This window comes from Sturnira hondurensis, unplaced genomic scaffold, assembly GCF_014824575.4.
Source record: "Sturnira hondurensis isolate 20B ecotype Veracruz unplaced genomic scaffold, ASM1482457v3 Scaffold0008640, whole genome shotgun sequence".
In the NCBI taxonomy this organism is placed as follows: domain Eukaryota; kingdom Metazoa; phylum Chordata; class Mammalia; order Chiroptera; family Phyllostomidae; genus Sturnira; species Sturnira hondurensis.
The window spans coordinates 11157702-11178796 of NW_028081271.1; the positions used below are offsets into that span (position 1 = coordinate 11157702).

At 35.8% G+C, this 21095-nt stretch overlaps 1 protein-coding gene across 2 annotated transcripts in view; it reads left to right on the forward strand.

Annotated features, from left to right (window-relative positions):
- The window catches only part of SGCZ (sarcoglycan zeta), a 208239-nt gene that overhangs the window by 138968 nt on the left and 48176 nt on the right, over positions 1-21095 (forward strand). For both annotated transcript variants that reach the window (XM_037055070.1, XM_037055071.1), the window contains exon 3: positions 16567-16654. In XM_037055070.1, coding sequence (XP_036910965.1) covers positions 16567-16654 — 88 coding nt within the window. The remainder of the gene's footprint in view (positions 1-16566; positions 16655-21095) is intronic.

Here is a 21095-nt window from a genome sequence, read left to right on the forward strand (position 1 = left end):
CAGCTTAGTTAATTTAAAATTTACAAAAAAAAAAACAAATTTCATGTGAAAAAACACAAATGCACATAAGTGATAACATAAAAGAAGATGATAAGGGACTCCTCAATTTTGGGTTTATTTAGTTTTTGTGACATAGCACTTAAGGGTGTAGGATCATACTCCTCATGTCTTAATTTTTCTAATTTAGAAAGCATGTGTGCATGTAGCTTTTTTTCCCCAAAACATTTTTTGAAACTTCTTTTGACTAAATTGTGTATCATTTAAAACAATTATAGCTTTATCTTCACATAGTGTGGTACAGCATTGGTGATATGTATTATTTATTCAAGGCTTTTGAAGCTTTACAATTTGAAAATAATAAAAAGGCAAAAGGCTAAATGTAAGGAATTACTTTAAGCAATACACAAAAATATACAACATTTCTGAAATTAATATAGAAATAAGAGGGAATAGATTTTTAAAGAAGATATTTTAATGGGGCTAGATAGATCTATATATCTATGTTTTCCAATATAATACCTACTAGCCAAATACAGATACTAGATTTTAAATTCATTAATATTGCATTGAAATTTTAAATTAGTTTATAATTTCCAGTGATAGATAAATACCTGTGACTGATGGATACTCTGTTGGACAATGCAGTCTGTTACCATTATTGCAGAAAGCTGTACGGCACAGTGCTGATAAGATGATATAGAATGACAAAAATAATTGTTAGGCAAAGAACTAAAGTCTACCTACTAAACCATATGTCTTTTCATAACATTTGAGCTGATTAATGAGGTTCTGGGTTTTTTTTTTAGCTTATTATTATATCTCTTGAATTGCTAATGATTTTACCTACAGAATTAAGGCTTATTCAATACAAGGTTGATTTAATGGAATTTAGTACAGTCTTTTACTAACTGATAACCACATATCCTGTCCCATCTAGGAGAGCCTCTTTTCTCAAGTTTAAATTGATTAGGGAAGGAATAGGTCATAATTAATTTTCTCCTTTATATTTCAATGCGTTTTGCAATACCACATCTTTTAGGAATATTTTTGCCTTGAAAATTCAGTGATTTTTGTATATTACTTTTACTTTTCTTTTGAGTTTAGATCCTCTGATGGTCTTAAAATTCTCAGTTGACTTGTAATAGATTATTTTTTACACTAAAGAGAGAGTCTGTACCCCTCCAAAAATATATTCTTTAAGATTTTATTTATTTATATTTAGAGGGAAAGAGAAGGAGAGAGGGAGAAAAATATCAATGTATGGTTGCTTCTCGTGCGTCCCCTGCTGGGAACTGGCCTGCAACCCAGGCATGTGGATTCCCAGGCATGACTGGAAATCGAAATATGATCCTTTGCTTTGCAGGCCCGCACTCAATCCACTGAACTACACCAGCCAGGGCAAGAATAATTTATTGTACGATTTGTGGAGACTGTTCTCCTAGCCTAATGTGAATATTCAACTTGAAAATGGTTTCATCACTTTTCTTTCAGCTTTAAATTGCTGTACTGGTATTCTCGGCAGTATACTTTGGTCAATATATTGACAAGTAAATTTAAGAATAACTATAAAACCTCCAGTTACTCAAATAGTCAGTTTAAATTTGACAGTGATCCAAATGAGAAAATTGGCTTTGCATTGTTTTATGAAAATTAATAACATACTATGTTAGTAAAAATTCTTAAGGAGGTAAAATTATAGTTGTTCAGTTTCAAAAAGATGTATTTATTTGCCTTTATTGAATCTGGGTATTTAGACCTTCCTCTTTAAAAGTTTACTAAGTATCATTCTACTTGTTTCAGGTACCAGCTCAGTTGACTGTGTGTTAAAGAGAAGCAGGACAATATCGTTTGGCTTGGGCATAATAATTTCTGATAGCTTAAGAATTTAGTGAAAGCCCTGGCCATTGCAGCTCAGTGGATTGAGCACGGGCCTGTGAACTAAAGAGTCGCAGTTTGCTTCCCAGTCAGGACACATGCCTGGGGCGTGGGCCAGGCCCCAGTGGGGGTGCACAAGAGACAACCACATCGATGTTTCTCTCCTTCTCTTTCTCCTTCCCTTCCCTCTCTCTAAAAACAAATAAAATCTTTAAAAAATAACTTAGTGAAATAATTTCATAAGGCAAAAACGTGGTTGTTTTCTCAAGATTTGCCCTTTTCTTCATTGTTTCTCTGGACCCACTTCTCTTTGTGTGTCCTACTTCGTAACCCCAGTAAACATTCCGTACTTTATATTGAATGTTTATCTATAGCATAGTATATGTAGCATTTCACAGCATGTACTGGAGACTACATAGGCTAAGTTTCTTTTCATGAAACACGTGACTAAAGTATAGGAGGTAACGATCCAGGATACTCTGAAATCAAACACAGCGATGCCGCCAAGTGTATGTCGTGATGAGGGTTAGATGGCGCATGGAACATATTGCAAGGCTCAAAGGCTGCTCCCTGCCTTCGCACGATGCTGTATTAGTTAGCATGGCTGTTGATTTGTACGAGGTAGGTTGCCAGCATGAAGAAGGCAAGGACATGTTGCAATAATTTCTGCGAACTCTCCTACTTCTCATTTATTTCTACCAAGCTGCACATAAGTCTCACACTTGAGGATCATAAAAGTTTTCCTAAACTATCTTCAGATGTTGCAGACTGCACTTTAATGCGTATTTTCCCTGCTTGCAGATAAACTAATCATAAGAATATCACATTAGCCCAGTGGAATTTTTGTAGTGTCATATGGTATATTGAATGCACTCTGTAAGAGCTCACCAACACAGTATGGAGATGAATTTTGAATGTGGTTTTCATTAGTTGATATAATTTTAGTGCTTATTTTATTTGGAGAAGGTCTGCTGTCACAATTCTATACTGTCCAATAACTGACTGTACTTATAACCTATGAACCCAGTGTTAACCTCTAACCTGTCAACTTTGGCTCATTCAACATGTCAAAGGGATTTCGAGAGCTGCTCTAAGGTTCTGAATTATTTTTTGGTGTGACTTTGACTTTTTTCTAATGCATAATCAATCAGATGATCATTGCTCCATGGAAACTATTCAGATGGTTCAGAAAGCTGCAGCTATGGGCAATTGGTGGTTGACAGCTTCATCACGACAGTGTGACCACTCATGCATCACATCTCATGCAGTTTTTCAGCAAAACATCAAATCACCCAGGTGACTCACCGCCCCCCCTGCAGCCCTGATTTGGCTCCCTGCAACTTCTGGTTTTTCCCGAAACTAAAATCATCTTTAAAGGGAAGAAATTCATGACCACCAATGAGATTCAGGAAAATACAATGAGGAAGCTGATGGCAATTAGAACTGTGTGAGGTCCCAAGTTGCCTACTTTGAAGGAGACTGAGGCATCATTGTTTTATGTACAGTGTTTCTAGTATCTTGTTTCTTCTTCGGTAAGTGTCTATTTATCCTAGTACATGCCTGCATACCTTCTAGACAGACCTTGTGTGTGGAGTGCATACAGAGGACTGATGTACTATTCCATATCTTTAATAAAATACTCCAGCCTATTGATTAATGGTATGACTTTGGTGTCCAGAGAAAGTCTGCATTGAAAGAAAAATTGTATCTTGTTTCTCACAAGAACACATCTGTTTTTAAATTATGTCCATTATCATCTTCATATGTGAAAACAATTAATATTTTGTTTAAGATGTGCAAATGATTATTTAATAGCTATACTCTGCTAAACTATAAAGTAGTCTTTCTAAAAATCTAAAGTGGTCTAGTAATTAATGCTATTTCTTTTGAATAACACAACATTACTGTTTTGGTTGTTTTATAGTTAAAAGCATAGCTTCAGCCAAAATGTCTGCAAAGTTCTAATTTCAACAAATTCCCCTGTCAGTTCTTGTTTAAAAGATATTGAAGCAAATTGTTCTTTTATTGATCTTGAATTGTTAGATAGATATATCTGTATACCATTATATCTCTCTGTATTTACATTTAGACTTTACAACATTGCTTGATATCAATTTAAATGCTAACAACATTCCTTATATCATGTTAAATAGGTACATGTGCAGTCTTGGCTGGTGTGGCTCAGTGGATTCCGTGCTGGCCTGAGAACCAAAGGGTCACTGGTTCAATTCCCAGTGAGCACACATGACTGGGTTGCAGGCCAGGTCCCCAGTTGGGGGCGTGTGAGAGGCAACCACACATTGATGTTTCTCCCCCTCTCTTTCTCTCTTCCCCTCTCTCTAAAGATAAATAAATAAAATCTTTAAAATATATATGTGCACATGCATATTAAGATAACTTATACTACCGTATGTTATTTTTCTATTTATACCTTACTTATTCTAGAAACTATAGTGAAAATGACAAGAAAATGCACAGAAGTATAGCAAAACAAAACCAAGAATACCAAGAAATGCTAGAGTGAAAAAAATCACAATAAAAGTAGAGCAAGACCAGAAAAAAGAAATAAAACTCATCCTCACATAGTTTTTATCATTCAGCTTCAACTTTCATTTCAAGAAGGAAAAAGGGAAATAAAATGTAATTGGTACATGATTTTAATTTCTAAAATAAAGGAACATAACCAATTAATTAAAGAAAAAACGCTCTTCTTAGTATACATTGCCAGAAAAAGTTGCTGTTTAGAATTTCATAAGGAGATCATAGAATGAAATAGTAGATAATGTTGTAAAAATACTTTTAGAGTAAAAGCAGAAACTGTTTTATGGAACTTAACATTGTATCATCCATAAAAGCTGTGAGAAATATTTTTAAATGGATTAAATAAGAGAAGTTAATAAAGGAATAATGTTATATATATATATATATATATATATATATATATATACACACACCACTCAGTCCACACATATAGAATAGCCAGAAAAATATATCTTTCAAAGAACCTTCTGTAAGCATTTCTTTCAGCTCAGATTGTAGCAGAAGCCAATATTAGACAGTTGATGGTGTAACTTCTGTGCTATACTTGAGGTGATAATTCAGTTTTGCTGTGAGTGGATGCATGTGCGTGAGAAATGAGACAGTTTGTTAGGTTAACTTGGTAATGTGAAAACTTTTAGGGATTCTCATTCAATAGAGAGTTTTAAATAAGTTGGTGAAAACAAAGTGAGATCTTTCGATTTTGTTTATCTAAGGTGTATTGTTTTAAGATTTAAACTCCTTCAAGGAGCCCAAAAAGAGAAGAGAGAGAGGTAGAGATGCAAAAATAGTATCAAAAACTCATGGTAAACATTGATGCATGAGGGATGTTAAGCATGAAGCAAGTTATATTGAGAGCAGAGATGTTCTGAGTTCAGTATCTCGTACAATGGTGCAGACAAGTTCCATTTAGAGATTTCAGTTTGTCCATCCCTGTCTGGACTGAATGCATTTATTCAATGCATGTAATAGAAAAACAGAGAGAGCCACAATAACATATACTTAGGGCAAATAAAAGCATCTTACATATCCCACATCCTTCAACTATCTACAAACTTCTCCAACACATTTCAAAAAATATTGCATTAAACAAAGAACCTTTTAGGGAGAGAATAACAGATACAATAAACAATCATTTTATTTGCTTTAGAAAGCCTTTAGGGATGCTCCCCAACAAATGAGAGAAATGTAATGACTACAACGGCTGGCTGACAGTATTTTGCAAGTTACTTTGTTTTTTATTAGTTGTTTATTGCAAAATTGAAGATGTACCTAATTCGTTTATTACCAGGCATAACAAATTCCTCTTACAGATAAAAAAGATTAAATTATGTCTTTCACTTTCTGAAATGTTCAGTTTGTACAGTCATTCTATTTCTAAATATGTTCAGCCAAATAAATATAAAAAGGTTTTTCTTTTGTATGTTAGTAGCATAAATCATTTATGGAAATCACATTAATATATTTTATTACATACTAGTAGTACAAGATAAAACAACATTTAACAGCTCTATTCAATTTTTAAAATCCATTTTTAACATGGTTCATTTATTTATTCCTGTATTTCTCCAGCTTCCCCTACTTTTTGACGCAAACAGGAATTCTACTTCTTCCTTCATTTTCAACATTTGGCTCACAAAAGTGTTGGGTCGGCCAGGCCTCACCACAGGCAGAGCTGTAAACCATTTGCTTGGACTGAATTTGGAGACAAGTGCTTTAAATGAACATCTTCAAACTTCTCAGAGAGATTAATTAAGTGCTAGTGATAGGGCAAAATATTTCTCCCTATAAATTTACTTGCTTCCTTTTATTATGCCATGAAAATTTTATAGCGTAACATTTTTAATTTGCCTTAACTGCCAGGAATGTCAAAGTAAAATTTGGGATTCAACTGCAGCAACACGCTTGTTGCAACAAGCAACATTTTATGTGTTTAGAAACATTTATTTCTCATAGTTCAAAAGGCCTTTAGTTCTGTTAACAGATTTTAGTGCCCTATTTAACATTGTGTTTAAGTTTATAATAATATCTTTTTGGAAGAAGTACTTTTAATAAAAACATAAATATTTTGTTTTTTCTCTATGTATTTGCTCTTCAGATGGCAAGTCTTTTATTTTTTAATGGGAAACAGAACAATTGAGAAACACTGTTAATACTTTTTATGCATTAAAAGTATTCAAAAATCCTATGATAATTTATCAACTAGAATAGTGTTCACTGATTTCTCATATATTACTAATTCTGTGCTTCAATAGAAAAATCCCTTATATCTAAACTAACAGTAAATGATATTAAATTGGTTCGTTTATTACATTTAAAAATCCCTATTTCTACAGTTTTAACATAGATAACTTATTTTGTAAAAACAACTTATTTTTTTCTTTGTGGAAAAAAGCATTTTATGAAAACAGTTAATTAGCTTGGGATACATGTAAAAATTACTTTTGTCATGTATGAGATCTACTAGACTTTCTGAAAATTTTAGTAATTAAATCTACTTTTTAAAAAAATGTTATTTATTTCTTTTTAGAGAGAGGGGAAAGCAAGGAGAAAGAGAGTTAGAGAAACATCAATGTGTGGTAGCCTCTCACATGGCCCCCACTGGGGACCTGGCCTGCAACCCAGGCATGTGCCCTGACCAGGAATCGAACCAGTGACCCTTTGGTTCACAGCCCATGCTCAATCCACTGAGCTACATCAGTCAGGGCATTAAATCTACTTTTAAAGATGACATTAAATAGTTACCAAACAGAACAAGTGCTGTGCAGTTATCGTATAGCAATATGACATAGTTGTTCATGACTTCACCTCTACTCTAGCCATTTATAGGTGCGCATGCACATGTGAACACACTTTTTTAGAAGCATGAGATAACATGTTTCTAGGTACTAATTTGTTCTCTAAGTTTTAATTTACTTATTATGTTATCCTTAAAATGAGCAGGTTATTTTACATGCATTTCTTCTCAACATTCATATCTACACTTTTTATATATTTATAAAGGATAGTGAGCTTATTTTAATGTTAAAATGGTATATATAATGAGGGCTTTGACATTTAGTATGTTTATACACTCTGTATTCTGAAATAAAACCCCACTGAAGACCTACATGTGCCATACATTACCAAGAGGTGTATTTATTGGGATTTTAAACTTACAAAAGATAAAGGATTAACCATAAGTCCAAAAAAATAAAAACAGTGAATTGAATAAATAGTAGGATGTGAAAGTTGAAATCAGAATTTCCTTAGTGACGATTAACAATACCTATAGCCTGAAGCCATGGGAACTCGTGGCCAGCCAACAGCAAGACCATCGCAATTGAAAAGCCTGGGCCCCTTGAGAAGTTGTAAACTTGGCCTGCCCATTTATATTCATATCATCTTCCCAGATTTACCTGTCCTCCAGTGCCTTGCAGGAGCAAGGGAGGCAGGGGGGTTTGGCTGGGTTTGGGCAGGGAGTGGTGGGTGGGGGGAAATGCAGACAACTGTAATTGAACAACAATAAAATAATTTTTTTAAAAAATACAAAGCCTCCCTTCCTTAATCTTGGCTCCCGAAAATTCCTTCATATTAACTATGAGCTAAATAAATAAACAGCAAAAAGAAAGAACGAAAAAATGGGGTAACACAAGCAAAATACAACAGAAAAAAGGGCTCACTATGTGAAACCTTCTCATTACTTCAGTGACTGGAATTTTCAGATACAGAGTATTAAAATACTATATATAATGATAAGAAATAAACGGTGGAATAATAAAAGAAAATCTAAAAATAGCAATAGTTCTAATATATTTGACTAGTCAGATGTGAACAGTAACCAAAAATATTTTGTAATAAAAGTTATAACAATGGATTGGTAATTCAGTGGATAGTTTAACAGATAACGGACAGAGCTGGAGAGGATAGTACACGTCAGAGCTGAAACCCCTAACCAGCATACAGCACAGAGCTGGGGGGGGGGGGGGGGGCGGATACAGAAAATATGAGAGTTAAGGACACATAGAGCTAGAATGAAAGGAGATTTATCACAATCTAATGTAAATTCAATATGGGAAAAAATATAAAGTTGAAGCATTACTGAATAAATGATCATTCTCCAACACCAGTAAAAGACAGGCCTCGTCAGATTCTGGAATTACCAAAAAGCGTAGGCAGAGTTTTACAAGGTGAAATTTATACCTAGATTTATTTATTTCGTATTGAAATTTTTTCTTACATGAATTTTATAGTAAAAGGTATATAAAGTTAACACTACACTTGCATTGTTTATTTTAGAATTATTCAGAAAGTAAAATTATTATGTTATATAATATTGGCATTATTTTGAAAAATATGGAGCACATAATAGCTATAACTTTGAGATCTGAAATTCATTAGAAATTCATTCTCTAGATCACATCAGCAAACTATATTTGCTACTGGCTGCCCTTTTTAAAAGAGGAGAAGGAAGAGTATTCTCTCAGAACAGGCAAGCTGCAGTAGCAAACAGCTCTGGTATTTCATGGGTTAACTCAAATACAAAATTATTTACCTCTCGCTTCACATTCTGGTGGTGTGATAGTGCTGATGGCCCAGGTCTGTGCAGACACTGAGAGCCAGGTTCTCTTTGCAGGTGGATCCGGGACACCCTGGAGCCTGAGACTGCGAAGGCAGCACATTGCAGGCCTTATAAACTCCAGGCCCACTAATATCCTAAACTAAAAACGTTGATCCTAATATTTCCAGAAAATTTAAGCACTCCAAAAGCCAACCAGATTTCAGGAGGAAGGAAAAGGAGGTGTTTTTCAAACAGTAGAAACTTAATTATAAATGAAGGTATTTCTATGAAAAATATTTCAGTAAAGGAGTTCTCTTTGAAGTTCCCCATCCTTTCCCCTTCTCAACATAGACATGTCTATGCATCTTACTTGAGAAGGATATTTTTAAAAAATACATTGCAATTTTTAAATTTTAGAGTCCACAGTCTTCAAATCCTTCCACCAGTACCAATTTCAAGTAAAATAAATATACTTTGTTTGAGGCTTAGCTGCCTGCTTAACTTCCTACCCATCTGCATGTCTCCTAGTTTTGTAACACGAAGTCCGTTTGATACACAAATACATTCCTGGCATACCCTAGCATAAAAGGCTTTCTACTGTGTTTGGTCCGGAACATTTACCAACTCCCCATTGGACAGTTCCACTTCTAGAAGACTTAATTACTTCCTTATTCCATATAGATAAATGATTTAGGAGAATTTTTATTTGTTTTTCTTTTCAGAGCATAGAAGTTGGGTAAGCGAAAGATATTTACATAGCTATGAAGCTTTTTTTCTGCCCACCAGAGTAAGATACAATGCATGTATTCTCTCCAAAGCGACAGCTAGTCTTTTTTTTTTCCTTTTATTTATTTTTTTCATTTTTAAAAATGTATTTAATTGTTGTTCAGGTACAGTTTTCTGTCTTTTACTCCCATCCCAGCCCACCCCCCCCCCAGTGATCCCCACCTCCCTCCCATTTCCACCCCCCCCCCCTTAGTTGTTGTCCATGTGTCCTTTATACTAGTTCCTGTAAACCCTTCCCCTTTTCCCCTGAAATTTCCTCCCTTCTCCCCTCTGGGTACTGTCCACCTGTTCTCTATTTCTGTGTCTTTGGTTATATTTTGCTTGCTTCTTCGTTTTGTTGTTTAGCTTCCTGTTAAAGGTGAGATCATATGGTATTTGTCTTTCACTGCCTGGCTTATTTCACTCAGCATAATGCTCTCCAGTTCCATCCATGCTGTTGCAAAAGGTAGGAGCTCCTTCTTTCTTTCTGCTGCATAGAATTCCATTGTGTAAAGGTACCATAGTTTTTGGATCCATTCATTTACTGACGGGCACCAAGGTTGCTTCCAACTCTGGGCTATCGTAAATTGCTTCCAACTCTGGGCTATTGTGCTGCTATGAACTTTGGGGTACATAGGTTCTTTTGGATTGGCGTTTCAGGATTCTTAGGATATAATCCTAGCAGTGGAATTGCTGGGTCAAAAGGCAGATTCACTTTTAGTTTTTTTAGAACATTCCATACTGTTTTCCACAGTGGTTGTACCAGTCTGCAATCCCACCAACAATGGATTAGGGTCCCCTCTTCTCCACAACCTCTCCAACACTTGTTTGTTGCTTTGTTTATGATGGCTGTTCTGACAGGAGTAAACTGGTATCTCATTGTGGTTTTACTTTGCATCTCACTGATAGTTAGCAATATTGAACATCTTTTCATGTGTCTCTGGATCTTCTGTATGTCCTGCTTGGAGAAATGTTTGTTCAAGTCCTTCACCCACTTTTTAGTTGGGTTGCTTGTCTTCTTAGAATTTAGTCGTGTAAGTTCTTCGCATATTTTGGACATTAAACCCTTGTCTGAGGTATCATTGGCAAAACAGCTGGCTTCCTTTACCCCTTTGGATGGGGTACACCTCAGCCAGGCTCCTCAGCCAGTGTTCTGGTTGAGCAGAGTCCCAGCATGAGAGCAAGCAGTAAGCGCCCTTTTGTCTAGGCCAAGGGCAGGGGCAGCCTGAAGGAAGACTCAAGGGGTGGCTGGAAGGAACAGAAGCATCCAATGAGGAGGTGGTAAGAGGAGACGGTGTCCCTGAGGCTGCAGATGTCATCTGAAAGAATAGGAGACAATTCTGGGAGTTTGATGTCATCTGATGGAAACAATAGGAGCCTTTTATCAATCTGGATCTTTATTGGTTTAGGTAGAGATCGTACGTTTCCCTTTTAAACTATGGATTCAAGACGCATTAGTTTCCTAAGCCTACCCATGGCTAAAGATTGAGTGGCAGTACTGTGAATGCTCCAGGAAGGAGCAGACTGCCCCCGATGTCCTGTGAATAGAATGCTGCATGTACAACCCTTCTACCCCCTGCCTGGTTCCAGAGACACACTCATGGATAGCGAGCAACTGGGATAAGGAGGGCCTTGGGAGGAGTTTGTCTAGACTACTGTGTTTTCTGCAGAGCTTGAAGAAGTCTGGGACGAGCCAAGGGCAGTCCCAAGTCAGAACATTCTCATAATGTACTCCTAGCTGTGACTTCCATGAAAAGATCATTTATAACGAAAAATAAAACAAAGTGAATAAATTCTCAGAAAAAAAAGAGTTGGGAGGGGACTGATGAGTAAGTGCCCCTTCTCCTGCACTACTTCACATTCAAGTTCAAATGTGAACACCAATAATTTGGTGAAGTCAGTTTAACAGCTCTAGAGAGATTCCTTTTTATGATCAGTGCTGATGCCTTTTAAAATATATATTTCATCAGTTAAATACTTTGCATTCTGAAGGAAACGAAATTTCAAGTAATCATTTTATTAACTAAAGAATATTTAAGATTACCTGTTTTGCAGCTCCTTAAGTAGGTCAAATATTCAGGAAAGAAATGAAGTGTCTGCCTTGGGCAGCAAGAGGTGGTGAATATAAATGAAATCACAATGTGATATAACTTGTTCCACTTAAATGTTTAAAAAAAACTTACTCTGGGTAAAAAAAAAGTAGTAAGAGCTCAGTAAGTTCTGTGTGGTCTGAACATGAATTCAGGTGAGCCCTCGTAGCCAGAGAACATTGTTATGCATGCATCAGGTTCAGTGCATTCACTCAACAGGCATTGACTGACCATGACCTAGGTGCGTGATACAAACTGTACTTTGAAAAGTATGTATGTGCGAAAGAAAATGACAACACACTGAGTTCAGGACAGTCCAGTCTAATGCAGGGTATAAAGAAAATAAAACAAAACAAAATAAAACAAAACAAGGCAAAAAAGTCCTGTGAAAGGCGTTGGCCTCGGCCCTGCCTGAAGCACTGAAGAGTGGGAGATGAATATTAACTTGGGAGAAGCAGGGGAGCTTCCCAGAGGACTTGAACTGTGACCCGAGGCTTTATAAAATGCCTATGGTTTTGCCAGTTGATGGAGAAGTGGATAATAACGTCAGGCACAGAGAACAGAAGATGAGAACGCCCAAAAGTGGCCTATTTTCAGAAATGTGAGCATGGTGAGGGGGTGTGCAATGGGGCTGCCAGTGTAACAGTACGGTACGTTATAGAGGACCTGTAGGTCAAGAATGTGATGTTTTCCATACTGGGAATATGATGTGTTTTTGTTTTGCTTTCACTGAAGCATGACAATATTTTTTTTTTAATTTTAAATATATGTTGATATTAAAAATATTCAGTTTAGGGAGAAGTGGCTATTTTGATGTGAGTTATCAGTCTGTTATAGGAGAGGTCACAGGAAAGATGGGAAAAGGTGTATTTAAGAAACATTTCTGACATAGCTCATTCCATATTGAGGAAAAAGAAGACAGAAAATTGGGGCATAAAGTAGGTTTATTACAAAATTGTGCAATTACTGTCAGTGAGAAAAAGAAAACTGACCTGGTAAAACTCAGGTAAAGTTGTATAGTAATTTCAGAAATGACATATCAAATGTATACCATCTACACTGAAAACAGTGGATCATTAATTCATGTTCTCCTTCAGGATAGCAATTAGGAAAGCTCTCAGACGAGCAGTGTTCTAAAACATGTACGCAGGGCGTCTCAGGGGCGGGCCCCCCTTCCTCTAGAACCCGAGGAAGCGAAATGAACCCGGCTGACTGGCGGGTGGGTGATGGTAATGCGGCGTTCCCGACTCACTCACTCGTGAGGCAGTGTGTATATCAGGTATTTCTTAGAGATGGGAATGTTTAAAGCAATCTTAACTTGTATCTTGTTCCAATACAGTTATTTATCTTCAGATTTTGATCTGCCATTTTAGTAAGCCTAGAAGTCAATCACCGACCAGAGACACGGTGTCTTATAATGCTTGACAGGAGAGATTCTAGACCCAAATTTCTGGGTCGAATGGATCCTCTGTTATTTATTAGCCACGTGATTTACAGCAACTGACATGTACTGTCTTTGCTGAAGTTCCTTCACTGTAAAACAGAGTGGACATAGCCAGTACTATCATTGGTAGAGTACTGGAAATACATTGAGGAATAAATGATAAAAGAAAACACTATTAGTGCCCCTAGCAAAGGCTTGGCACGTATCTGAACATTTTAATGTATTATCCCATTATTTCATTTAAAATATCCCCACAGACTATATATACTGTCGTCCTGTTTACAGATGAAGAAATCATCGCACAGAGAGGTGAGACTTGCTTAGTCAAGCAGTCAGCATCTGGCAGACTCTGACATCAGTCAGGATCCACTGTCTCCTGCGAACACTTTCTTTCTTGATTTTAATCATGGGAAATTTCACAAGTATCATAAATACATGAGCTGGTACATGGGGTCTGGCACTGACCGAGTGCCAGCAAATCTAGCTGCTGCTTCCGTTAGAGCTTTTTCTACGATCACTTAATGGTTAGTCTTGAGAGAATGAATATCTGAAGTGTCTTATGTACATACAGCACCTTCTACACATATATTCACATCTCATCAGAATAACATGCACTTGTTTAGAGAACTGTCTATCACAGCAGCTTGTTACCGTAACATTCTCTGTTTGTTTTGTTTGCTATTTATCTGGTTTGTAGTCTGGCTTACTAGTTTATGAACTCCATAAGAGAAGAAAGTTTGTCTCCTTTGTTTCTGTTCTACACCCACTGGCTGTCAAAGAGCTGGTCACATCACAAGAAACTCAGTGAATGTTTATGATAAACAAAGGTGAACACAATGGAAATACCAAGAAAAGAATCTTTTTCCTTCTGAGTCAATGGCACCTCCTATCACAAAGGCATTACAATGAGAAGAACATTTTGCAGTATTTGTCTATAACCATTAGCAAAGTTCCAGCCAGATCTACAGCTAATGAACGTATGGGTGAAGGAAAGGTAAGCAGGTTTTTCAGGCCCATTTGATGGTGCCATTGTCTTTCTCCCTGGATCTCCTACCTGCTTTGTCTCCAGAGTAGCAAAAAAAGGCAAATAGATTTTCTAGACTTACTGTCAGGGTGCATGTCAGATCCAGAAAACTGAAATACCTGCTAATGGAGGATTTCCTGGTTTGGAGGAAGGATGTTTGAATCTAAACAGGAAGTTTTCCTTTCTCCCAAAGAAAACTAAAATATTTATACTACTACACTGTGCATGTAAGATGCCACCTACTCACCTTACAGACCGTTATGTTTCATTCCTACTCCTCGAGATAATACCACCAAATCAACACAGAAATATAATATAAAGGAACAGGAAAAGAGAATATAAAAAAGAAGGTAGACACCTAAGATTTATTAGTGGAAGTGATTTTCTTATACAGAGACCTTTGGAGAAATGAACACAAGATAAAAGATATAAAACCTTCTTAAATGTCATTCTTTTTTGGTAAGAGGTACTGATTTTTAATCTAAAAATGTTGTTATTATCGGATTTATAACTAGTTTAGGATTGTATACTTTTTACATGATTGAAAAAGTTGCTATCACTTTGGTCACATATTTAAATAGAATTTGTGACCAAATTCTATTATTATTTGTGACCAAATTCAAACATATTATTCAAATGAATGATGAAATTAATTTACAATATTTCAGATATCTTCAGAGATGAACCTGAAGCATAGAAACATCCATGGAAAAATGATTAGCTTTTTTAAAACTGCAGAAATTACTCAATGTGTTGCAAGAAGAAGCGAGTTGTGGTGAGAGACAGGCAGGGAATGAAATCTTACTACAGTGATATTTGTACAACTATGCCTCATTTACAGAATAAATATAATCTTCAAAATGCAGGAAATCATTTTAAAAGATCATTTAGATCTATTAGCAAAGCACAGTTTTAAGAGGAATTTGTGTATGTGCTTGTGTGTATGTGCGTGTGTGTGTGTGTGTGTGTCTGTTCAATGCTCTGTATCTATCTGTCCGTAAAGGGCACAAAACAGCTTTAGAAACAAGCCAGTAAATCTCTCCACGTGCATCGAAATCATGACTTTCAGATGCTAATCTCCAAAGCATTTTTATGGCTCATACATGAAAGCACTTGCATGTTTCCATTGACATAGAAGTGACACGCCACCTTGATGGTGAGGGCAGTGTCGGGAGATATTTTCAGAATTTCAGTGTCTAGACTGCAATCCACAGAAGGGCAGGTATTGTTCCATTTTGAACACCAAAATGCTTCAGGGTTCTAGGACTATATCTTACCTAGTGAGGCTCAATGAATATCTGTTGAATGAATGAGTGAATGGAGAGTCTGTAAATAACCGGCTGCTTATGTTTTAGATCATAAAAATGATCACGTAGCCAGTTGTAAGTTCCTTGTCTGAAACAGGCAGTGGTGAAAGCCTAACACATAGTTCCTTAGGCAGTGATAATGCCCTTCAGTAAATTAGTTCACTACTAAGTACTAAATAAGTGATAGAAGAAAATATCAGTCAAGGTTATAAATACTAAAGGAGAATTCCTGGACAAATACCTTATGTTCTATATACCTCCTTACTTAAACCATTCTGTGATTTACAACAAATTTCTTCATGGGATAGATAAGGCAATATTTATTATTATCTTATGAAGATTTGTTTATCCATTCACTAAGCCCTTAGTAAATGCTTTCCTTCAGCCATATGCTAAGTAGTGGGGATATCAGTGTGTATCCCATAAACAGTTTTTCTTGAGACAGAAACAGATTAAAAAAAACAAGTAAACATAAATGAGCGAAATAGATTTGTCTTATGATAAGTGCTTTGAAGAAAATAAACGGAGACTGGGAGTTTGAGAGTTGAATGAATCTACAGTTACAGTTCTCAGGAGAAGCAATTTTGAGGGGATAATGTTTAAGCCGACATCTCTAAATTCCAAGTTCAGCTTCAAAAGAGATTTTCACAGTTGGATAAGGTCTAATATATCTCCAAAGGCAGGTGTACGTGCCATTGGGAGGAGAGAGGAAGACATGCTACTCCCCCAGCAATGTGCAATAATTAGTAAAGTTGGAAATGCTTACACCCGATACTTAATGCCCATTCACCAAATGTGGAAACACTGCTGTTCTGTACAGTAGTTATTATGAGGCATCCTATTCTCTATATTGTTCAATCAGTATCAAACAGAGCAATAGAATTTTGATAATACCCCAACAAGTGGAGTATAGTTTTATATATTAAGGTTTGTCTATATTTCTATTTTTTATTTGATTTCTTTATTTTGTACATGTTTCCCAGGATAGTCCACTGGTCTTACAGTCTGACAGGAATGTAACAGTGAATGCAAGAAATCACATGGGGCAGTTAACTGGACAGCTGACCGTCGGTGAGTGTTTTGGGATCCACTTGTGTGTGCCATCTTGCTCCATGTAAAGCTCTGTGGTTGTTTAAATTGGGAAAAGCAAATGGGCATCATCTGTCTAATGTATAAGGAGACATCCCAAACAGACCAATTATCTCACATTGGATCTGATTTGCCGTGAGACTAGTTCAAGTTCCCTCTGTTTGGCAATCATTCCTGTTGTCAGTGTGGTATTAGATGGCTGAATTAACATATATGATACTGTCTGTTTATCCTTTATGTTAGATGAATCATTCACCAATAAATATTAATACCAGCTTATAGAAATCAGAACTAACATACTAGTTGAATATAATAAATCTTAAAATGTATGATTACTTATAAATTTAATGTTGAATTATCTACAATGTAAGGCTTACAGGTTTCAGAAGTGATAAGTGTAAGTTAAAGATAAAGTATCAGTGTTTTATCATATTGTCGAAAATTTTAATTTAGAGATTCATATTAAATGGCATTATTGGTTGACTCATTTTTTCTAATAAGTTATTTGACTCAATTTTTGTAAGAAGAAAGGCAAATTAAAAGTTGGTTGTAATTATGTAAGGTAATACAAAGATTTACTTGGTCTGTAATCGCTAAAATTCTAAAAAGGAATATATTTTTTTCTGTGGGAAAATTGCCTACCACTTATTGGTATTTTGTGTTTCTGTATGTGTGTACATGAAAGTGTATTACAAATGGTAAATTAAAATTTTGAGGACTGAGTTACCCTTATCCTAATAAGTTTATCATAATTTGAATGCAGAGGTATGTTTCCAATATTTCTTATTTTCTTTTTAAGTATATTTCATTGATTATACTATTTCAATTTTCCCAATTTTCCACCTTTATCTCTCCTCCACCCTGTACCCCTCAATCCTCCAGCATTCCCACCCATTAGTTCAGGTCCATGGGTTGTACATAACTCTGTGACTTCTCTATTTCCTATACCATTTTTTACCTCTCTCCATCTATTTTATGCCTACCAATCATCCTTCTATTCCCTGTACCTTTTCCCCCATTCTTCCCCTCCCCCTCCCAACTGAAAACCCTCCACGTGTTGACCATTTCTCTGATTCTGTTCCTGTTCTAGTTCTTTGCTTAGTTTTTGTTATNAATTTTGAGGACTGAGTTACCCTTATCCTAATAAGTTTATCATAATTTGAATGCAGAGGTATGTTTCCAATATTTCTTATTTTCTTTTTAAGTATATTTCATTGATTATACTATTTCAATTTTCCCAATTTTCCACCTTTATCTCTCCTCCACCCTGTACCCCTCAATCCTCCAGCATTCCCACCCACTAGTTCAGGTCCGTGGGTTGTACATAACTCTGTGACTTCTCTATTTCCTATACCATTTTTTACCTCTCTCCATCTATTTTATGCCTACCAATTATCCTTCTATTCCCTGTACCTTTTCCCCCATTCTTCCCCTCCCCCTCCCAACTGAAACCCTCCATGTGTTGACCATTTCTCTGATTCTGTTCCTGTTCTAGTTCTTTGCTTAGTTTTTGTTATCTTTCTTTTTCCTTTTTTTAGGTTAATTTGTTGACGGTTGTGACTGTGTTGTCATTTTACTGTTCATAAGTTTTAATCTTCTTTATATTCTTACATAAGTCCTTTAACACTTCATATAATATGGGCTTGGTGATGATGACCCTTAACTTGACCTTATTGGGGAAGAACTTTAATTAAACTTCACAAAAATGTGACACTTAAAGTTTGAGATTTATAAACATGAGTTTGATTCTGTCTACTTCTTTTGTAAGTATATGAAATACTTTTTTAATATATTTTTCATTTTAATGAATCCCAAAGTGGAACTTATGTTTTAGCATATATTTCCAAAAATATATAGTTACATTTTATTTATAACAATTAAATTCTATTTTATATCTGCAAAGCGTAAGGGTTGGTCAGTAGGCATCCATTATTATCATAACTGGGAAGTGTTTTGTGATACATAGATGTATGTCAACTATGCAGGGGAGTGATACACGAACGTATTGAAAATCAGAGAAGAGAAATATGTCTGTGGATACAGAGCTGCCTCAGAAGCACCAGCTGCTCAGTGTCTATGAACAAGCCATTTCATTACTGTTATGTCGGAACTGCAGAAACGGGCCTGAACAGGCAGGTTTTTTCCATGTCAGAATTTTCTTTTGTTTAATTTTGTATTGTTGTTCAATTAAAGTTGTCCCCATGTTTCCACATTACTCTCCCCTCCCCTCCCCACTGCCCACCTCCCACATTCAATTTTCTTCCCCCATTGTCTCTGCCCATGGGTCCATGTCATAATTTTCTTAATGTTGAGAAGACTTTAGACAGATAAAACTTGCTTTTATATTCTGTTCCTGATTTGAAAGAGAAAATGTCCCTAGTGAAAATGACGAAGTGTTAAACACAAAAAAAACCATATTTCAGTGTCCACTGTAATACAACGGCCACATAAGTACTGCTGATGGAACAAAGCAGCTGTTCAGTTACGTGGGGTGTAATCAAATGCCACTTGTATTTTGCTGTATGTCTTCCCACAGGAAAGATAAAGAATAATAGTATCAGACTGTAGCTCCAACTAGTTTTAAACTGATTTTTTTTATTATTTCTTTTTTGTTAGAGATTTTATTTATTTATTTGTAGACAGAGAAGAAGGGAGTGAGGAAGAAAAACCTCAATGGGTGGTTGCTTCTCAGGCCCCCCTCCACTGGGGACCTGGCCCACAACCCAGGCATGTGCCCTGACTGGTATCAAACCAGCAACCCTTTGGTTTGCAGACTGGCACTCAGTCCACTGAGCCACACCAACCAGGGCTAAATTGATTGTAATAGAGTATCAATATTTGCCAAATGAGAAAGAAAAAGAAGAATGAAGGAACAGAGAGAGAAAGGATGGGTGGAGGGAGAGAGGGTATACTTAGTTTTAAATGAAGCAAATCAATAAGCTAATGATGTAGCAGCTTATATTTGTGGATGAAAATACACTCAATCCATTGATGCTTAAACTAAAAGCTATTTAACATCCTAGTCACCAGGGTCTACTGTTGGTGACCTCCATCTTTTCCTTGCTTTGTATTTTTCAATGAACATACAGAGAACAAAACAGCTATAGAGAGACGGAAGTGAGGAGGGGACAAAATGTTCACCTCTGGAGTCAAACCATCTGGGGTGCCAAAAAGTAATTTATCTCTTGGAGAGTCAGGTTTTTCATTTCTAAAGCAGAAATAAGGACACTTATTTGGAATAATATTATAAGAATCAGGGCAATTTCAGTATCTCAAATAGACAATTATGTTTCAAATCTGTATTTATTTTGATGATGATGATTATAATAATTATATCACTTTAGTTAGAAATACATTACTATTAGAAATCTCACTGTGCTTTTCTATCGAATGTATCTCTGTGATAGTTGAGGAATGTTATGTTGGATTCCAGTACTGTTGCGAAGATGTAAATATACCTGGTAGATAGAAGATTTTCAAATCATATTAGGATAAATATTTCTCTAAGTAGGAGTTGAAGAGATAGTAGGATGAATTCAAGCAATATATTTAAAAGACTTTAATTTTAGCTGCATTGGCATAAACTAGTTATTTTAATCTTCTTGCTGCTTTTTAATCTTTTTCTGTTTTTGTTTTGGGGCATCGTCTTGATTAAAATATAAACATGATGCTGTTTTGCAATACTTAAAAATTTACTTCCAAAAATGGAGTAATATTTGTGGAAAATGAATGTATTTATTCTTCAAGTAAAACTATCCTAATTTCTACCCTGTACCTATCAATTTCCATTAGAAAGCATGACAGACTGAATTATCTTTCTACATTTTATTCCCATTATGTAAGGGGGAAAATGTCCCCTATCGGTAGTGAGCTGTATCATTTCCCCCCCCAAATTCTATATGTGTTTGGTCAGCAAAGTAAATATTCATCCCTTTTGTATCCCATCTTTCTCATTTTTTCTTACAGGCCTGTTCTCCTGCTGATTCGATTTGCCAGGCATATGTGTAACTGAAGACATATATGGCCCCCTGTGTCAATCCCAAACCAGACTCATTCTAAGACTATAAAATGATATTACTCCTAATTTCATAAGTGCAAAGAAAAAGATCTTATACATATGACAGCTCACTCAAAATTAAATATAAACATTTTTAGATTTTTGGTTAAAAATCAATGGATGAATATTTTGTATACTTATAAAATTCTAGGCTTTATGTTAAATTTCTGTTGATACCACAACACCCCTTCTCCCCATGACATCTAAGATTCCAGTTCTTCATAGGAGATTAATGAATTCAAGATTTCTTTATACAAACTTTTCTTCTTAGAATAAAACCGAAAGAGAGGTATGAGATTGTTATAGAGAAATGGTTAAAGTCCACAGGTCAGATTTCTTAAAGAAAATAACTAGAAGTTTCTTAAG